Source organism: Trichophyton rubrum (assembly GCF_000151425.1).
Source record: "Trichophyton rubrum CBS 118892 genomic scaffold supercont2.10, whole genome shotgun sequence".
Classification (NCBI taxonomy): Eukaryota; Fungi; Ascomycota; class Eurotiomycetes; order Onygenales; family Arthrodermataceae; genus Trichophyton; species Trichophyton rubrum.
In genome coordinates, this window is record NW_003456419.1 from 815,640 (window position 1) to 835,777 (window position 20,138).

The 20,138-nt window shown below is 47.3% G+C and overlaps 7 protein-coding genes across 7 annotated transcripts in view; all 7 read left to right on the forward strand.

Annotated features, from left to right (window-relative positions):
- Positions 1 to 1,092, forward strand: part of TERG_12577 (uncharacterized protein) — a gene marked incomplete at both ends in the record, with an annotated part of 2,424 nt that extends 1,332 nt beyond the window's left edge. The window contains one exon of the mRNA XM_047751520.1: positions 38 to 1,092. Within this exon, the coding sequence (XP_047607331.1) occupies positions 38 to 1,092 (1,055 nt within the window). The remainder of the gene's footprint in view (positions 1 to 37) is intronic.
- A 2,149-nt stretch (positions 1,093 to 3,241) lies between these two features.
- TERG_07671 (uncharacterized protein) lies at positions 3,242 to 4,147 on the forward strand (the record flags this gene model as incomplete). Its single annotated transcript, XM_003232005.2, has 1 exon — positions 3,242 to 4,147. One exon carries the CDS (start codon positions 3,242 to 3,244, stop codon positions 4,145 to 4,147), a length of 906 nt encoding a protein of 301 aa, XP_003232053.2.
- A 1,054-nt stretch (positions 4,148 to 5,201) lies between these two features.
- TERG_07672 (uncharacterized protein) lies at positions 5,202 to 9,724 on the forward strand. The gene has a single exon (XM_047748811.1). It carries the CDS (start codon positions 7,945 to 7,947, stop codon positions 8,920 to 8,922), a length of 978 nt encoding a protein of 325 aa, XP_047604800.1. The 5' UTR covers positions 5,202 to 7,944; the 3' UTR covers positions 8,923 to 9,724.
- Positions 9,725 to 9,815: 91 nt separating this feature from the next.
- Positions 9,816 to 11,198, forward strand: TERG_07673 (uncharacterized protein; the record flags this gene model as incomplete). Its single annotated transcript, XM_003232007.2, has 5 exons — positions 9,816 to 10,014; positions 10,082 to 10,164; positions 10,223 to 10,367; positions 10,434 to 10,469; positions 10,530 to 11,198. Exons 1-5 carry the CDS (start codon positions 9,841 to 9,843, stop codon positions 11,196 to 11,198), a joined length of 1,107 nt encoding a protein of 368 aa, XP_003232055.2. The 5' UTR covers positions 9,816 to 9,840.
- A 454-nt stretch (positions 11,199 to 11,652) lies between these two features.
- Positions 11,653 to 12,204, forward strand: TERG_12578 (uncharacterized protein; the record flags this gene model as incomplete). Its single annotated transcript, XM_047751521.1, has 1 exon — positions 11,653 to 12,204. The coding sequence occupies one exon, from the start codon at positions 11,653 to 11,655 to the stop codon at positions 12,202 to 12,204; it is 552 nt and encodes a 183-aa protein (XP_047607332.1).
- Positions 12,205 to 12,858: 654 nt separating this feature from the next.
- Positions 12,859 to 16,574, forward strand: TERG_12579 (uncharacterized protein). Its single transcript, XM_047751522.1, has one exon. The coding sequence runs from the start codon at positions 14,202 to 14,204 to the stop codon at positions 14,664 to 14,666; it is 465 nt and encodes a 154-aa protein (XP_047607333.1). The 5' UTR covers positions 12,859 to 14,201; the 3' UTR covers positions 14,667 to 16,574.
- A 472-nt stretch (positions 16,575 to 17,046) lies between these two features.
- Positions 17,047 to 18,667, forward strand: TERG_12580 (uncharacterized protein). Its single transcript, XM_047751523.1, has one exon. It carries the CDS (start codon positions 17,310 to 17,312, stop codon positions 17,694 to 17,696), a length of 387 nt encoding a protein of 128 aa, XP_047607334.1. The 5' UTR covers positions 17,047 to 17,309; the 3' UTR covers positions 17,697 to 18,667.
- The last annotated feature ends 1,471 nt before the right edge of the window (positions 18,668 to 20,138 follow it).

Genomic DNA, 20,138 nt, shown 5'->3' on the forward strand with positions numbered 1-20,138 from the left:
ATTGTTAATCCTGACTTTGTGGTACAGACTCTTTTAGGAGATGATACCTCGCCAATTCCAAAGAACGGCTTGGAAAAGCTTAGAACCTCCATGTCCGAATCGCAGGTCCCAGTCAGATCCCTAGATGGAACAGTTACCTACCAGCCGTTGAACATGGAGGCCGACGACGTCGATCATCTGATCCGAATGCTTCGTTTCGCCGTGAGCAGCCTCACCAGCGTCGTTAATGTGCCAGAGAAACCCAAGACTCCTGAACAGCAGCAGGTGGTAGCCCCTGAGCCTGTGAAAGTTCTTCAGCCCCAGCCCCAAGAACCCGCCGCTGAATCGGTTATCGGAAAGTGGGCATACCTGGAACTACAACGACGCCAGGCGCCGTCCGTTTACTCCTCGCCATATGCACCCGGGTTTGGGTTCTCGGATTATGCCAAGGGGGAATATGGACTAGTAGGAACTCCGCAATTACCTCGAAAAGAGCCTTTAGCAGCGGATTATTTTGCTAAGCTATCTCCAGAAGACCAGGAAAAGATAGTCCAGGCATGTGGGCCGGTTCCCCCAGCCTCGGAAAACTTCTCAACACTGGATGGCTCGATAATAGCAACACATAGCCCGGCAAACCAAAACCTCCTATTCCCTTCGACGGAACCTGCTGCGCCTAATATATCCGCGGCCATGGTCCCAGATAGCCATCTCCACCCACTTTCCGCCTTCGACATGACTCTCCGCGCCGACTCCCCCGCCTCAAGTTTTAACCGTGTCCCACTGCACTACCAATCTCCTCAGGAATATGGTAGCCACCTAGACAACGAGTCCTCCTTACTTCCACGTCATCTACACGACCATCACGATCTCTTCGGCGACCAACAAGCAAACACACGGTTTTGGCAGCGAAGTGTTCCGTGGAATGACGTTGACACTCCATCCCATGATGAGGAGCATAGACCTTTTTTTGGGCCTCATCTACGCCCTCCAGGTCATGAATATGCTTCATCGGACATGGAATTTGGAAAGGGGCCTGGGTCACTCCATTCAATGGATATGGCTGGGTTCGGTTTCGATGGCCCAGATGATCTTCTTCCGGATCCAAGTCCATAAACCTGTCTACCTACTGCCTGAACATTCGTGCTGTATTTGATTACTCTGCCTGTAATGGCGTGCATATATCTCGGAACTTGCGCATGTTTCTATCCTACGGGTGCTTCTTTGCCTTCGTTAAATATGTTTTATGATAGAACATTTTTGTTTCCTTTTTGAATTTCATTTGTTGCCTGTCGCCAATTGGCTTAATTTCGGCAATATCGTCCTTTTACCACTGTCCAGTAGTGCTGGGCGGGATAATTTTCTTTCACCCATGGTTTCCTTACAGCACTTGAACCGGAACACCAAAAACCTACCTATCCACTCTTTGGCTCCTTTACCTTCTTACTCGACGGCGAAGAAAGCAAAACTTCAACAACACTTGACTCCCGGATACCGTCTCTACAGTTTTGACCGAACAACTTCAACAATGCTACGGAAAAAAATCCTTACCGCCCATCCAACCCATGCACGACAATGATAATTGTTTTCTCCCGTCAATACCGCCCATGAACGCACGACAATACCATTACGAATATCAAAGTCCCCTTTCACCCCTTGTGTACATTTGAGTTTCTGAAGCGTTTCGTCCCTACGATAGTCACTATCCCCCGTTCTTCCCCAAAAATAAAGACAAAAAGCCTGTTTTCATGACCCTTGTTGAATTTCTCATACAATCCACCTACTTCCCTACCGTCCTACCAATGCCTTCCACTGACCCTTCACCCTTCACCGGGCATGCGCGAACACAGTCCGTCTCGCAGTGGTTTTCGCAAAGGGGTCTACAGAGAAACCATACCTATACCCCGTCCTCTAGCTCGCACTGTCTGATTTCCCCGCCGATTTACCTTAGAACCTCTCCCTTTCAACTAACATCTGTTTGCTTATTCTATGTCCCATCCTTGGATTGTGGTCCTTCTTCATTTCCGTTGCCTCTTTTGTTTCTTCTTCTATCTTCCGCGTATCCATGACCGAGATAAATCCGAAATGGACACATGGAGATAGAAGTCTGGTAACGACAATGTAAAAGGCCGTCAGGGAAGGAAAATGGGATTCATCAAAATAAGCGCCTGTTTCTTAAGGCACACCCAAAAACAATAAATTTTTTTCTTCAACTTCTCCTTTCCCCGTAAATGCGTTGTAATTTCATATTTAGGTCCAATGATTGCACCTATACATGGTGTTACCCGGGTATTGAGCACATGACTAACCGAACTACATAGACTAGAGAATTCAATGGGCGTGGAGAGCGCGCACAACAATAGTATATAATTATAACTAAATCCTCAAGCTTCACTACACCTCTTTATCAGCAGTGAACGGGGAATCGGGAAGTGTCTATTTAAATGCCACAGTCGTATAGTAGTTAATTTTCACCGACCGGGATATTGAAATTTTGTATAGAAGACAAATTCAGGACATTTAAAGCATATCATTCTCCATCCTCCTTTATCTTTTCCAAAATATTCAATCTACCAAATCTTCCTTTTGCATTGCTAAGAAAGGGAGATAAACTGTCTCCATGGTTTGATAGGTGCCTAATAAAAATGTCGTACTTCAGAAGCACAATCTTTCGACATCGAAGAGGTAATAACAACGGCTCTCCTGATGATGAAGGCCGGGATAATCCGCATGAAAATCAACGTCGTCTGGCGACGGAAGGTGGAAGTAAGGAGTTAGGGTCTCCGGCGCTAGAAGAGCATCCCGGAAATATCAAACAAAGTATTAACGCTGTACAGTCGTTTCTTGCTGCACGTCTGGCCATGAAATGCTAATCATGTGCATCAAATATTACAGAAAACTTTTTTGTCCGGGACTGGATTCGTCGTTGGTCTGAAGGGGCTAGAGGCAATCCCGCAAAAGGATGTTATGTTTGTGCAGCGACCTGCTCCAGCTGCAGAGCTCTGACTTGCCTTGGTTGCGGTAACAAAGTTCGCAACTCCAAGAATCCCCATGAGATCGAAGGGTATTACATGGCCTGGTGTTGTCATGATGGGAGGCTGTTTGGGATATGGCTTCTGCTGGCAAGATATGACCGGGTTGAGATACGCTAGCAGACATCCTCGTCAGCAACAGAGAATAAACAGCCCCCAGCCGGAAATATATTTACGGCCCGAGCCAACGAAAGACACAGGATGCCAGAGGGATTGGGTATGCGCATGACAGTATGGGCTGCTATAGCCCGTTTACAGCTTTCTTCCATGACGGGCCAGGGTTTCAGCCGGTATATTTAAACAGGCCTTTGCAGTTTTACGGCAGTGACGAGAAAGAAGATGAGTTTGCAGCTAAGGTATTCGACTTTGTTAGTCGGATGATCCCTGGACCCACGAGCAAGAATCTTCCTTCTGAGCTACATGCAATGTTGCAGCTTGGATTGCTCTTGGACAAGGTTGCAGACTTACTCAGAAATGATTCTCTGGATGATGTAATGAAGCGCAGCCATGTGTATAAAGCGGCGTTTGGACTTGTTTCGAAGCTGAGTTCACACCCTGAGCTAATCGACCTTGCCAAATGTGCTAGATATCGTAAACAACAAACTCCCGGCCTTGAAATTCTTTCTTCATCGAAGCCTCAGCAGTATGATAGCTCTCCACTCATTTTAGGAGAAAAGATAGCCTCGGTTGGCGAGAGATTGAAGCAGCTAGCACGTCAGAGCAAGATTGTCCTTGAGTCTGCTGAAAGTCAAGATCTTAATACAAGGAGTGGAGAAGATCTACTTCTCTGCTGTGAGAGTGTTCTTTCCCTTTATTCAGTCATATCAGCAGATCAGGAGGGCACTGGAATGCGTACAACAGTAAGCCCACAGGAAAAGTGGGAAGCTTTTCACCAGGAGCATGGGGTTTCCCGCGATGAGGGAGTCTTTGATCGGACCCATGCATACTATAGTAAAGCTATATCTATGACGTATTCGAACCCAGGGCGGATCAAGCGAATGGTCACTGAGGTAGCCAACATGTCAACATCTCTGCCGATTGGGATCTTCGTCAAAGTTAGTGAAAGTCGGCCGGATGTTATGAAATGTCTTATAATGGGGCCACCCGATAGCCCATATGGGTATGCGCTCTTTGAGTAAGTTCTGGACATGCTGCCAATTTAGGGCTTTGAAGGGTAGCTGATCTTGGCTAGATTTGATTTGATTTGTCCTCCAGCATACCCAAGTCAGCCCTCCTCAAGTGCATTGTAGAACAGCTGTTGGTAAAACAATTAATTCAAATCTTCACCCAGATGGTAAAGGTGAGTTGGAAAGTATCAACAGAATATACTGTTGAGGAGAATCAGTAACTAGGGAGGTAGGAGGCATAGGGCTAACATTTGAGCAGTGTGCCTCTCGCTTCACGGGACATGGCGTGATGGCGATGCTGCGGCGCAATGGCAACCAGGCAAATCAACAATCTTGTCCGTGCTGATTAGCATCCAAGCAATGATTTTCACAGAAGACCCTTGGCGTAATGAGCCGGCCTACACTAGTGCAGGAGGCACAATGTGATATACGCGCTCGGCGATACGTGGAGAAGATTCAGCCCTAGATAGTCACTGCTGGGATCTTGAATTGGTTGACGCAGCCCAGACATAGATACGGAATCTGGCAAAACGAGGTTCGGGCGCACTTCAGGTACAACAAAGCAAATATATTGGCAAAGGTGGACAAGTGGGCGAATGAAAACCCTGTACTTAAATTTCGAGGTATCGTCCAAGAGTTGAAGTTAGCGATAGAGGATATCAACAGACGTTGAGAGAATAACCCTGAGTTCTTGACGGCCAGATATTCTAAATGTTTGTCCCAATTTGAAATATGGCAGGTAGAATAACAAACATGGGTATCAAGTCGTTCTGGAGATCCTTAATGCAAAACATCAGATTTCAGTGTTGAATTTTGCTGGTTGGAGTTCTCGATAGCGAGTACCCACAATAAAAAATAGGGTTTGGGGGCCAAGAAGTTTAATTTATCTGCACATTACCTAGTTGGTTAGGTTAGGTCTATTTATAACTTGCTTTTATATCCAGGCCAGTTTACAGCTCTTTTCTCTACCTTATATAGAATACAAATGGGGGAGGGTATCCCATAATAAATAATTGTCTGTCTTCCCCGTTTTTTTATTCTTTTTTCTTTCCTTTTTATTTTTTCCAAAGATTATTACTATATAGTTTATTACCAGTTGTGTAGTTGTGTGGGAGAAATAATAAGTATCAAACTAGTAATTAAGTACCACTAGCAAACTGTACTATGTAAACTCTCTATCATACTAGGTGCTTTGATTCAAATTTAGTAGAGCCTCTACAATGATTGTTTTACAGTTGACTGTATATAGCAAGTGCTGTTGATAAATTTCCGGACTAGGTACGGTACTTATACCCATCTGGAAACCCCGCCCAGTCATTCTATACCGCTATTTTTTACACTGGCTGATTTCATTTTAATAAAGATATATGTGTCTAACAATTATTTACGAGTTTATTTAGCATTATACCTTAAATAAGAAGCAATATGGTCTATCTATCGGATACTTTATCTCTAAGCAGATGATTACTAGCAATAGCAATACCAATTGGTAAAGTGTTTGAGCGTATGGGATCATCAATCTTTGATCCAGGAATAATCAATGACTCAAAGAAAAGAAATCAAATAGCAGAATTTTTGAACAAGTTTGTAATATACAAAGACCTGGGCCAGGCACCGGCAGTCTGCTAGTTCCTAAAAGCCGCAGGATCCCCTTAACGGGAGTTCTGCTCGTTTGCTCACTAGTTAAAATAAATAATAATTCTTTCAACTCATGTATACTAAAATATGCATGCAATATTCCATCATAGTTGTTCTTTCTTAGGTACACAAGGCTAAGTATGTATAAATCCCTTCTGCATCATCAACTGTTCAATAGGCAGTTTTTTTGGAATATTTTTGTCCCAGATCACAGAGGTATCCTTTTAACACTATCTTTAAACGGATAATACGCGTCGATTTCTGTCATATTCCTGCCTATCTGATCTGTATCTGATCCTTCACCTGAAGTTGCGCCAACCACTATGAATGCTTCAACCAAAGATAAACAGATTCTATTCTGTTCCATATTTATTTCTCTGACGTGGTTTTCCATTCTCTTGGGGTATCTAGTCAAAATTCATCAAGGATGCCACTCGATTTTGACTATTGTCACCGCCGCCATGTGTCTAGTCGGGCTTATATCTTCATTCGCCACAATATGGTTGGACGTCTCCTCCATGTACTATAAATTGCGGAAACAAAGACTTGGTAAGTTTTCTCCTCCATCATTCTATGTGTGGGCTTCACAGCTAAGAATATTTGGCATTAGGACGCCAACTCCGGTATGGAGAGAGCCTGAAAGCAGGCCAGAAAGATTCCAGCAAGTCTTCAAACGAATGCCGAAAGCGTTGACGTCAGCCCACTAGAAGGAGTCAGGAACCTATCAACCCCGAGTCCCGCCCCTGTTATTAGTTGTCTAATGGCCGGATATCTGGTTTATCGGCGCTTTCCTGGTTATCAAGAGTGATGAAGCCTCCAATAATTTCTCCATACGATGTCGCCACTCTCTCGGCAACTCTGTTGTTGACTCGGCATCCGAGTGCTCGTATTTATCGTCCGACCGCTTGGAGACGCTGGGGGGTTTAATCTAAGCGCACTAGTTAGTAGCAGCAGAAAAGAATGTCTCTTCATCATAATAAGGCCTGAATCGCCCTGTGTTCCTCTGCTGGCCAGACCGTAGGGTTGTACGTAATATCGCAGTTGTCAAGCTGAAGATATCACAGGAGTTAGTTAAACTAGTTACAAGGTCCATCCTTGGAGGCGACAAGACAAAGCGAAGAAAAGCTATCTGGGGACTTTTACCGAGCCGGCCGCAAGACGGGGATCCCACCTTTGAAGAGGAGCAGAAGAGCGTCTCTCCTCTCTCGTCCTCCAAGCTACCTCGCATCTTCTGGCGCACTGCTCCCATATCCTGCTCACTTCATGGGACACCCAGCTAATCAGCCTGCTTGACCGCTTCGGCCCTCCCCAGAAGATGACGAAAGCACCGGCGGAGGATGGAGCGAGGATACGGAGGGCGTCTGAGGACGCAAATGCGAACGCTGCCTTAGCGAAGATGGGATATAAGAGCGAGCTTCCTCGCAATCTGGGGATGATGAGCGTTCTCGGACTGTAGGTGCTCTCGTCCTCCCTCGCTGTCTCTTTCTATGCGTTTGTTATTTGAGTTCTCCCAGCTAACTTACCGCTTTGTTCGACGGATACAGGTCTTTCGCTATCATGGCAGCACCCTTTGGGCTGAGCACGACACTATATATTACTCTTACTGACGGGCAGTCGGTTACTATAATTTGGGGCTGGGTGATCGTCACCCTAATCTCGACCGCCATTGCAGCCTCACTCTCTGAGATCTGCTCTGTATACCCAACTGCTGGGGGTGTGTACTATTGGAGTGCGATGCTGTCCACCCGCGAGTGGGCGCCCCTGATGTCCTTCATTGATGGCTGGCTGACGCTCGTGGGGAATTGGACAGTGACTTTGAGCATCAACTTCTCCGGCGGCCAGTTGATTCTGAGTGCGATTTCACTCTGGAAGGAAGACTTTGTACCGAATCAATGGCAGACGATCTTGATGTTCTGGGCTGTTATGCTTGTGTGCGCCCTGGTAAACATATTTGGATCGCGGTATCTCGATCTTATTAATAAAATATGCATTTTTTGGACTGCGTCCAGTGTGCTGATAATCATGGTCACTTTGCTCTCCTTGGCTGATCATCGGAGGAGTGGAAAATTCGTCTTTACGCACTATGATGCAACTGCTAGCGGATGGTAACTAACTATACATGCACCTCCCTTTACTTCTTTTAGACATTTAATTGTGGCTCGTTATGTCTAATGTTCCGTTTGCTCAAAACTAGGCCGACGGGATGGGCGTTTTTTGTCGGTTTGCTGCAACCAGCTTACACGTTGACGGGCTACGGGATGGTTGCAGCCATGTGCGAGGAAACACAGAATCCACACCGAGAGGTCCCAAAAGCAATTGTCCTATCCGTCGTTGCAGCTGGTATAACTGGCCTGGTGTACCTCATTACCCTGCTCTTCGTTCTCCCGGAAGTTAAAATGCTCCTATCGGTTGCCAATGGCCAACCCATCGGCCTTCTATTCAAGACAGTTACTGGCTCCGCAGCAGGCGGTTTTGGCATGCTCTTTTTAATCATGGGAATCCAGATATTTGCTGGAATTGGCGCACTTACGGCAGCAAGCCGTTGCACATATGCCTTTGCCCGTGATGGTGCCATCCCAGGGTCTCGGGTCTGGAAGCAGGTAAGTAGCCGTTTTGGTGTTCCGTTATGGGGTATCATTCTCTCAACTCTAGTGGACTGTCTCCTTGGGTTGATCTACTTTGGCTCTGCAGCAGCCTTCAATTCCTTTACCGGTGTGGCTACGATATGCTTATCAACTTCGTATGGCTTACCAATTTTGATATCCCTGGTTCGCCGTCGAAAAATGTTTGAGAATGCCCCTTTTTCACTGGGGAAATTTGGATTCTTGATCAACATGACCACAATATGTTGGATATGTTTCTCTACTTTCCTTTTCTGCCTCCCGGTGTCCTTACCCGTGACGCCATCTAGTATGAACTATGCGAGCGTTGTATTCGCCGGGTTTGCCTCTATTAGTGTGGTATGGTACTTTGTTAGGGCACGTAAGGCATTTACAGGGCCCCCGATGTCTATGGATGACGCTAGGAAAGACGAAGCGGGTGTTTTTTCTGGTAAAATGGCCCCTCATATGGAGGACGGGGCTGCTCCCCTGGACCTCTCCAAACCAGCAGAAGTGCATGTGGAACATCAAGCCAAGTTCAACCGGTAATGTTAATAATGAGAATATTTTTCGATTTATCTTTCCAAAAAATTATCATTGGTTAATGATATAGTGTCCCTCCAGTGGTCATTTGATGCCTTCTCCATACCTTATCCCATGTCTGCCTGGTTATAAGCCGTGGTTACGCCTGGCTAAAACACCGAGGACATGAGCTATGGCAAATTGACTCAATAATGAAAGTATCTGTAAGGATTAAAGGAGCCCGCAAATTACATAGGAAATGACATTAGGCAATCCTGTCAATGCCTTGAAAAGGAAATTGGACTAAACATTCTCGTATTATTAGATAGTCAGTTATCACGTCTTTGATGCAAAAGGAGACACTCCACTCGACGCTTGCCTTTATGCATGCATGGGCTATGGATCCATAGCATGTAGCCACTTACTTAGTGATGTCTAGTAATGGAGCGAACGAGTCGCGAAATTCCTGTGTAAACCATGAAGGCTGCGCGAATCCCATAACTAGATTTGGAGGCTAGATCGCCAACTGTGAATTCGTGGATCTTCATCTTCACCACCCTGGCATCACACAAGGCAGGGGGCCTTTCAGGGGAAGTTGGCAGTTGGTGCATTGGATCAGCCAGCCAGCGATGTCCGAAGATATAGCGCATCAACTACTCCTCCGTCTAAGCGTGTCTCTTGCTCGCCTTTAATTAGCGCACAAAAAGGGGCGAATGGACTCCACATGGCCTGGTTTATTAATGATGCGCATTATTATTATTAGGTAGTATTATTATCATCCGCTACGCCATTGTCTTCTGTCATTCAACGCCAGAAGTCAGCCGAGGGCCGAGCAGCAGCTCTTTATATCCAGCACCGGGCACCCACTTTTTGGCCGCCTTTCTATTCCACAGTCGTCGTTTGATTTTAAGTGAAACAAAGTAAAAGAAAACCGGTTGCCCCTACATGTCCGTCCGTGAGAGAGTATCCCAGGTAGCCGGCATTATGGAACCAGGCTGGAAATCTCCAAACGAATTGCCTTGGGATCCAGACAATACCAAATTCCCTACCCGCAAAAATCTGCCCGATATCCCCGGAGCTCCCAAGGGTGCTGCCTGGGTTTGGGGTAAAGATGATAGCGTATGTGTACCATCCTTAGTTAGATATTCTACAGTTAGTTAGTTACTAAAGCTGACTGTCATCGTAGATTGGGAGATTGAATCTGCTCACTCCGGCTCGTGTCAAGGCCGCTGCTACTGAGATCAAAACTGGACAACTTGTTCCTCTAGAGTGAGTACCTGCAGCGCAGAACATGCGGGGGAGAAAGCGAACTGATGCTGTAGAATAGTTTGCCCTTCAATGTTCCAGAGACTCCAGGCTTTGCCCGAGAGAAGTTCGTGCATACTATCAAGACGATTGTTGAAGGAATCGCCTACGATGATATATATGAATTTAATACCCAGTGTGGAACGCAGTGGGATGGATTTCGACACGTGAAGCATTATAGTCCCGTCTCCTTAAATATGATGTTCTGATCTAACGAGTTCTTTCATCGACAGTTTGCTCATCTGGCCTCTGCCAAATTTTATAACGGCGTAAGCGTCCTCTCTGCGAACTATATCATTGGATATGTAACCACTAACCTCTACAAACAGATAAAAGGGGAAGACATAGTAGGCCCAAATGCCAACAATAAATGCAGTATTCATCACTGGGCCGAGCACGGCATTGCTGGTCGAGGAGTCCTACTCGATTATAGATCCTATGCAAAAGCCAACGGGATTGACTACGACCCTTATAGCGCACATGCCATTACATACGAAGACTTAGTCAAGTGTGGGAGAGCCCAAGGCATCGATATCCGACCAGAAGCCCAAGGCGGAGATATAAAAGTTGGCGATATCCTACTGATCCGATCAGGATGGGTTGAAAGCTACCACGAACGCAGCCCGGAGGAGCGCAAGGATCTTGCTCTCAGGCCACACTCAGCCGGACCTGACGATGGACAAAAGTATGCTGGTGTTGCACAAGAAGATGATATGCTCGACTGGCTGCATGATTGTTACTTTGCGGCTGTTGCTGGAGATGCACCGGCCTTTGAGCGCTGGCCAACCCCCGTATCGTACTATCTGCATGAATACATCCTTGCCCTGTGGGGGATGCCACTTGGTGAGATGTGGGATCTCGAGAGGCTTGCGAAGAAATGCCGTGAGACAGGCCGTTGGTTTTTCTTCTTGACAAGTGCGCCGTTCAACGTCCTAGGTGAGTTACACGCAAAATTTTATGTACTTCTTTTTACCTCTAGAATAATTCCTCCAGGCTAACCCTTGGTGATATGTAGCCGGAGTGGGTACCAGGCCGAATTCAACAGCTATTTTCTAATTCCACCTAAGAAGGACTAGGACATTGGATGTTTTGCAGATAATATAGTAAATCCGGCGATTGTCACAGACTATTTGCAGATCCCTATTTTCACGTTGAGACAGTCGCACAGCCCTTCTACACAAATAACGTACAACCAGTAGCTATCCATTATTCTTTAGTCGAACAAGTTCTTCTCAAGCTAGAACCTTCTCCACGGCGGCACGATATGCTTCCATTGCAATGTCACCCAATTCCTTTCCCAAGCTGATCCTTCTAACACCCATATCAGTTAGCTCTTTCACGGTCAAGTAGCCCGGCCCTGTCTTCAACCTTGCATTCCAAAGACCATCAAATGCATTAACACACATCTGCCCTTCCTCCTTAGACACTCCACGTCCATGGCTACCGCCCCAAATGAAGATACAAAAGGCACCAGCCTCCATGAAGGCTTTACCCCGTGAAATAGCTTCTTCTATTGTCCCACCGTGCCCCAAGACGTCTGTTCGTGCATTGATAACGAAATCAGGGACCCCAAGCTCAGCGGCTTTGGCCATGACTCTTTTAATGCGGTCCACAGCTTGGGGTAAAGGCATGCATTGCCCAGTTTCATTATCTTCGTCTTCGAGGTTACATCCCACCACGCCAGCTTCAATCAGTGAAGTGATTGTCTCCTCGAGTCGGTCTCCCCATCCGTCACGCATGTCAATGGAAAGTGGGATGGGGTTGCTGTTGTTTCTGGCTGATACGTGGCGGTTGATTACACCAACTATATCTTTGGCCGCCATGGCAAGCATCTCCGGTTCAAGCTCTTCGTCTGGCTTCCCGTGTACTGCTGCAACAGCAAAACTGCTCGTCGCTAAGGCTTTGGCCGAATATTCACCATTGCTTCCTTTGTGGCTAAGGACAATGTCTGCGGTTCGGCCGTCATATACATTGCAAAGAACAAGAGGGTTGCCTTTCCTGTGAAGGCTACGGAGGAAGAGTGCTCGGTCGTTCTGGGACATGTCTGCGAGGAGTGATATGATGATGCTCTATTTCCGAGCCGCTTTCAATACCAGCTAGACAAAATATTTCCTGTCTGTCGAATTGGAAGAAGAAACCCTCTTCATCTTGAAAGTGAAGGACGGTGGGCCTATTTATGTCCATGGCAGCTTCATCGCCGGCTCTCTCATCTGACATCCCATTTGATATATCTGCCACAATAAACACTATCAGCAGTGTGACTCACTCAGCCTCCACATCGCCGGAACACGGCAAGTCGTATCCCTTCTCCCTCGCGTCCCTTTCCCGCCCGTCGCTTTTTTGTCTCGCTTCCTTGCGTTTTCCCCGCAGAAACTGACGTGGCCGGAGAGAGCAAAAAGTGGAACGCGAAGAGAACGCGATATCACGTGATATGAAGGCCTTTAATTGGTTTTTTTTTTTTTTTTGGTTAACTTTCTTCGGCAGCAACTTCAACATCAAGCGTCAAAATACGAGAAAGACGAGGGAGTCAAAGAGGATGGTTTGATGCTTGAGACCAGATTGAGGGTTTCCAGGGAACGTGAAGACCTATAGGAACCACCGAAACTCTTCCACTGCTGGTCCTTCTCGCAATCTCTTGGTTGGGACGTCCCTCGCCGACGTTTTGACACCTGCTCGGCGGTTACGTCGGCGATTATCCCATGCCATATAGAGGCCGAGAAGGACAGTAATGCAGGCACCAGTTGCACCGAAGATGGCGGTGGTGATCAATGCCGGCTCGAATTTTGGGCTGTCCTTCTCGCGGAAGATGTTGCTGCTCACTAACCCCATGAGATTGGCCATCGGGACTCCCACAGATGTGAGAAGGATACGACGCCCCTCATGAGCCATATTGTTGTTATACCATGCGCTTAGCAGCACTGAGGGTGCAGATGTGCCCCATGTCATCATAAATGCGCCAAAGTATGCGAGTCGTATGTTGTTCTTGATATCGTCGATTGAGGCATAGATCATAAACCCGCTGAAGCTAAGGAGGAATCCCAAAACAATGAACGGCGAGCGCAGTCTGGTAGCATCCGAACTAAACGCTAGGATGAGAAGCATGACTGTCCCGGTACAGTTTGGTGCTACGGTATATAGGTTTGTCTTAACTGTTCCGTAGCCTAGCCGGTGTATGATCTGGGGCAAAAACAAGGCAACAGACTGCAAAGGAACGCCGAGGCAGATCTCAATCAGGATAAAGCAGTATGAAGTTGGCTGTTTGAATACTCCGAGTGCATCCCTGAAAGAAAATTTTTCATTGACAACAGAGGACGAATCAACCTGTATCCGGTGGAATGCGAGTTTTTTTTCCTGCGCAGTGAGAAAACTTGCTTGCGCTGGCGTGTGAGGGAGATACCAGAATGCAAATATAGAGAAGCATACTGTGCATGCTCCCTCAATAAGAAAAAGGTAACGCCACCCTTCCAATCTTGTGCTGGGGAGTTGGAAGACTGCAAACGCAACCAAACCGGAAAACGCGTTTGCAATATTCGACGCAGCATAAAAGATGGCAAGACGCCGTGCCAGCTCTCCCCGTCGGTAGAAGGTGGTAAGGTAATAAATTACCAACGGGAGAAAGGCTGATTCGGCCATTCCCAATAGCCAACGAACTGCAAACAAGCCGCCGAAGTTGTGGACAGCAGCAGAGAGAAGCGTCAGAGATCCAAAACAGAACATGCATATTGGTAAAACGCGAGCGGGACCGTACTTTTTGCCTATCATGGCGATTGAAGGCGCAAAGATCACATAGGGAATGAAGAATATCGACAGCAATAGGTTGTATTCTCCATCCGCGAAACCGAGGTCTATCAAAAAATCGACGGGGTTAGCTCTGAGAGCAATAAAGTAAGGACCGCTGCCAATAGTAAATACGTACCCTCGCTGAGCCCGTTGGTTTGCGCATTTCCAATGTTTGCTTTGTCCAGTGCATTGAAAAGATCTGCCTCGGCCCCTGTCAGCAGATGAAGCAGATGGAACAGCAGACATACACATCACCGCCAGCACGGGCAGAAGCCGAATATCTATCCGAGAACAGAGTATCCTCTCTTGTTCGTATTCAATGGTTTGGACCATTGCATCATCCCCATCATCGCCATCATCAACCGCAGCTGGTTCTTGACTATCCTTGGCTGGGGTCTCACAGCTTTTCTCAGGGTGGCTGTCGTTGGCCAACTCAATATCTGCTCTGGGGCTGTGTCTGGGTAGGATGGTATCGGCCATTGGCATCGCTCAATTTAAATAACGCAGATAAAATGATATATCGAGAGGGTGAGAGGGTGAGATGTGGCTTGGTGAGGAAGCCTGATAGACTAGAGCGTCTGTTTTTGGTCAAAGAAAGGAGAGGTGCCCACTGGAGAAGCTTGACACCACCATCACATTGCCTATCATGCAGCTGTAGGGAAACACAGCTGATATTTCAGTCATGACATGATCCATGGTTCATTATCTCTGACTGTCAGACATCATTATGCAAGATAGCATAGACTATCTATGGAGCGGCCTCCCTGGCAGGGTCTATTCTCTTAGTTAGTTTTCCTCCCTAAGATGGTCATCCCTAAATTTCCATGAAGGTACAATGAGAATAGAAACTGGAAGATAGATCCATGATTCTATAAAGGGAAGTAATCGATAAAGCATTGTTTGAATTCGTGGAGACCCTGGAATATATAATCACAATGATGTATAAAGTTATCAAAATGCCACAGATCAACTCGATTACTAGAAAGGTTGAACACCAGAAGATAACGCCAATTTCCGAAATTAGAATACGTCGGATATATTAAATGTTTCACTTTCTGTTGTTCAATCTCAAGAGGTAGCACATCTATTTCGAACAAGGCCAACTGTATGCTTTGTCCTGAGTATCTCTCAATACCCAGGGTATGCCAATGCTTAAGGACAGCTTCCTAGCGCCAAACCCAGACATACTGCATTGCGAGCCATGGCCGAGACTGAGTATATTCCTTTTCTGTGACGCTTGGGCAGGCACAAAGGCCCCATGGTCGGTAGGATACCTAATAGCCTTTAGATGGTTCAATCAAGCAAACGATATCCGGTTTGCCTGCCTGTGGCTAAGGGATGCATATGCCATCCCCTCCAAGAAAACAAGGTAACACTCGAGCACCAGCCTCTCTCAGCATCCGGGTGTACTCTTTGACCCCCTGGTGCAAGGCTATTAAGCTCCATTAATCGTGATCAGCGTATGTGGCCGAAAAACCAGTGTATCAAAAATAGACCGGGCAATGGAATTGATTCCAGGGTTGGCCAGTCAACCGTTTCGGGGACAAGGGTATAGAGTTATGCCGGTGTTTTGCCGTTGCAAGCTGCGTTGACATCACGATACATGACATCATTGGCTGTGCCTTCAATCTAGATGATCGACAACCTCGCCAGCAGGAAACCCAGACGGGTTTTTCGCTCCTGAAAAGTGGTATGGGGTCCACGGCTGCAGCTGCCGTAAGATGTGAAAAGGCATAGTAGTGCATTATTAGTTAGTATATAAATGATTTCAAGTGCATGGGAGCCAGATAGGGGCTTCTCATACATTGCACTAACTACCCCGGGAAGAGGGTCTTTGGGGCTCAGCCTATATAAAATGCACGTTAGCCATTAGCTATACGTGCTCTGGTTAGCTTGGGAAGGGATGGATTAATGTCAAAGCCCAAGGGCAAGTAGAGTAATGTATTTATAGTTATCCCATTGCTACAGTCGAGCATTGCTGCCGATGCCTGCAGATGTTCGTGCAGTGCATCCCGCGTGCTCCGTGTATCCTGGTCCCCTAGCACTGGGGCCTGTTGTCGTTGTGTATATGCATGTTTCCTCGAGGTAGAGGTACCCGCTGGCCACCTGGCATATAGCCCCTTGTCCATATCCATGCAAAGCTCTCCTCACTGCCTCTCAACCTAATGCCTAACGACCAGGTCCACGGCTCTCCTTGAGCATGACAGCAACACCCTGCGCTTGATATAAGGGTCCCCTCCCACCCCCCATAGTCATCTGCATCTGGTCTGACGCAAGAGAAACCTGCTGCAGCCTGTTTGGCGCCCGAGTCTCTCGTAGAAGGCCGCTGTGACTGCTCCGGATACAGCAGATCCCATGCATAGGATACGTATATGCATTTGTCCCTCATCTCCTCTCTTTGTCTGCTTCTCACTTAGCTTCTCCCAAGTTGATGTCTGCTCCAGCCTGATCATGTTGGTAGTAAGCTGGCGGGCTCTGTTGCTGCAGGCTCGCCAAAGCCCGGCCTCCTTCGCTTCTCCATGTCTCCTGTCCGTTCAAGCCCCCTGCCCTGCCCTGCCCTGCCCTGCCCTGCGCTGAGCTGAGCTGAGCTCTGCATCGACTTCTGGGCCCCCTTTTTTACCTCCACTGCGTCCTCCTTGTGCGATTACTTTTTTCTTTTCAAGGTCGACCCCCACACAACGCGGGACGGAGCCATAGCTGCGGGTTTCCCAGCAAACTTTGTTTCCCTCAGGCTGGATATTGAGTTTTATGTGGCTTTTTGTTACATCGTTTGGTTAACGTACAAGCAAGTAGAGCGGCTGAGCGAGAGAGTCCTCCAAACATAGCGTGGGGGACCAAAAGACTTGGTTTCGAGTTGTGGATATGGAGAATCACTCGGTGGTTAGTTATCGAAGGGAAAAAAATTTAAAAGGGGGAAGGTAGAGATGATGTCTATTAACAAGTTACTAACTATCGCTCCCAAGCCAGGCATATTGAACCAGACACCAGACAAAAAACCAGAAAGCCAAATCAAAGAGAGGAAACAGGTAGGGGTTTTTTTCTTAAAAAAAAAAAAAAACAAAAAAGGGGGTGTGAAACAACAAAGGCCAAGAAAAGAAAAGAAAGACCGAGGAAAGACAAAATAGAGGCCGTTAGTAGAGGTGATATCGACCAGGGAAAGGGGCGGAGTGTACAGCTACAACGCCCTCTCAAAGTCAACTAACTCCTTGAACTGTGCACTATACGCATCCCTGGTCTCTTTTGTTGGCCTTGGGAGAGGGCGTCTCGCATATCCTCCATATCCAAAGTGCGACTGCATTGCTGACTTGATACCGACCACGCCGCTCTTGATGGCAGCCCAGTCGCCTCTGGATAGGATGTCCTGCACCTCACGGGCCGCATCCATCTTGCCATCAGCGTACAGGCTCAGCAGCAGCATGCATGTCTTGGGTGCTAGATTCGCAATTCCCCCGATGATTCCAGACCCCCCACCGATCATGGTCTGGAGCGTAAAGTCGCCGGATCCTCCAAAGCAGAGGAATGTGTTGCTGCTGGCATTGCCATTGTTGATACTAGCCATTTTAGTACTCTTGTGCGTTGCTCGCTGGGCTGTGGCAACGCGGTTGAGCTTGCCCGTATTTCCACAGGTGAACTTACACCCCACGATATTGGGATGCTTGCTAAGGGCGATGATGGTGTCCGAGTCCAGATCAAGCCCCGAAGCGGCAACGGGGTAGTTGTATATCACGATCGGGATGGGAGAGGCGTCAGCTACATCTGTGAAGAATTGCATAATCGTATCGGCCGCGAACAATCCCCGGTAATACGAGGGAGCAAGTACTAGGGCAAAGTCCCCCCCGCTTGCATATGCATCGCAACAGAGCTGGATGGTTTCGCGCGTCGACTGGGCACTGCAGCCAACCATTAGTGGCATGCTAGTGTAGCCTGCGCTGTCAAGAGCCTGGCGGGTATTTTCTGTGACCAATTTCCGCTCCTCGGGGGACAGGTGTATGGCCTCACCGTTAGAGCCGTGGACGGTAATGCCCGTCACGCCAGCCTCAGCCAGTCTTACTGCATGCTTTGCTGTCGCAGAGAGGTCTACGTCCTCAGTGCTAGGATCAAAGACGCAAACTGTTGGGACATAGAAGCCAGGAATGAGGGTGCGGATCCCCTTAGTGACTGGCTGCAGGCTACTCCGGTCCATGACGCCGTCACCGTTATGCATCGGAGGCATTGTTGGTAAGGATGAAGGGGACGAAACAGAGGGTAGAGTTGACGGCATCCAAACTTGAACACGGATACAAAGTTTTATACTTATGGATGGAGTGACTGGCAATCGAAATACAACAAAAAGGGCTGAGTAATAATGCTGCGCGCTTGAGGGAATCGGAGAAGGTATCAAGAGGAACCGGAGCCGTCAACCGTGACCCCAACCGGTCATATATCAACCGTTGCAATAAGGAGTAAGACGTGTCAGAGGAAGTTGAGTGAGGGAGCTTGTATAGATGAAGGGAATAATGATAGGGGAACCAAAAAGGAAAAAGGATCAAGATATATCCCCTGGTTATATATGCATCCACTCTGCGCGCACCAACCCTGAAGGAAGGAGAGAAATAAATTAAAAAAAAAGTGTCAAAGGTCTCGGGAATCCAAAACTGTTGGAAGGGAGCTAATCAAGCTCGGCGTTCGAGGCGTGAATTGCGGAGAGCTGCCGGGCCCTACATGTCATGACGGATTATGCCCAACCAAGGGACCTGAAAACGAGGGACAGAGCTAAAAAAAAATAAAAATAAATAAAAATAAAATAAAGGTGGTGGGAAAAGAAAGAAGACGAAGAAGAAAAGAACCCAAAGTCAGGGAAAGGCTTGAAGCGAATCACAAGGCCAAAATATCGGTGAAAGGATAGCGTGGAAGGCCATGCTTGTCAAGGCCAAACTTAGCTCACGATCCGGTTGATTAGCATGGTTGCGTTTTATCATTATATTATTTTTGTGCAAAACTACATGCTTGAGGACCTCCCGTATATACGGAGCGTCCGTGGGGTGCGCGCGGCTTGTGGGTACTCCTTTTGGGTACTCCGTGCCAGCCAGAGTGTGTTTGTCGGCGGCCATCACAGCCCATGGTCACTGGAGACGGGTCCATTTTTGCATGTCGGAGAAGTCGGAGTCATAGCAGTTGGATGTTTGTTGACATTATTGCTCTTTCTTTGCCTCGCCCCTTTTTTCCTGGGCAGTTCCCTAGTGACAGGATTCTGAGTTAGCTTTTTGCACTGCAAGATCTGGGCGGACAAGATGGACAAGACAAAAAAAGAAAAGGAGCCGGAATCAGAGAATGAGAATGAGAGAAAAAAGAAAAGCAAACAGATACACCGTGGAGAAAAGCCGCAGGTTGGATCATCGAGGTAATACCAATATATAATCGTCAAGGGAGAACAGCAGGAGAGAGACGAAGCCTGATGTCTAATTCGTTGGAGCAAACGAGGAAAAGAGCTTGAAACGGCTATTTTTCAGTTCTGCCCTCTATCCTTGCTATTATCTTTGCTTTTTTCAGCCCGCCCTGAGAGGGTTCGGAGCCCCCCATGGTATGATACCATCGGAGCGTCTTCAGGTTATCGGGTAGCGTACGGAGTACATCTTCTCTGTCAGGTTGACGGGGGGGGCTCTCGGTTGCGATTGTTCCACGATGCATGACAAACATCGGCTCCATAAAACTATAGTTAGTTAAAGTGATAAGCCTATTAGTTATCAAGGACCTCGGTTAAGGATCTTTGGTTCCCCGTATCTTCTTTCTTTTTTCCCCTTTTTAGTGGTTGCTGAAGAATTTGGTTAGCTAATAAGTATTATTGCACGGAAGGGGCTTGTCCAGCTAAGAAGCTGGCGCAGGAGAAGAATGGACGAAAAGAATTCTAGAAAGAAATGGTATCAATGAAGGATTCTCCGGAGATACTCCAGATTAAGACATCAGTGCATCCAACCCATGAGCGTGGGATGCGATGTACTTATACAAAGGACTTTTCACGACGGGTCAGGGATGGGGCTCTCGGGGAATTGCTGTCTTCTTCGTTCCTTTTTCCTACTTTCCCTTTCTTTTCTTCTTCTTGCTTGTTCTTTCGTTTCTTTTCCTCTTTCAAGATCATTGCATCAGGCATGGATCGTGGGTGTTGGGAGAATTAGCGTTGG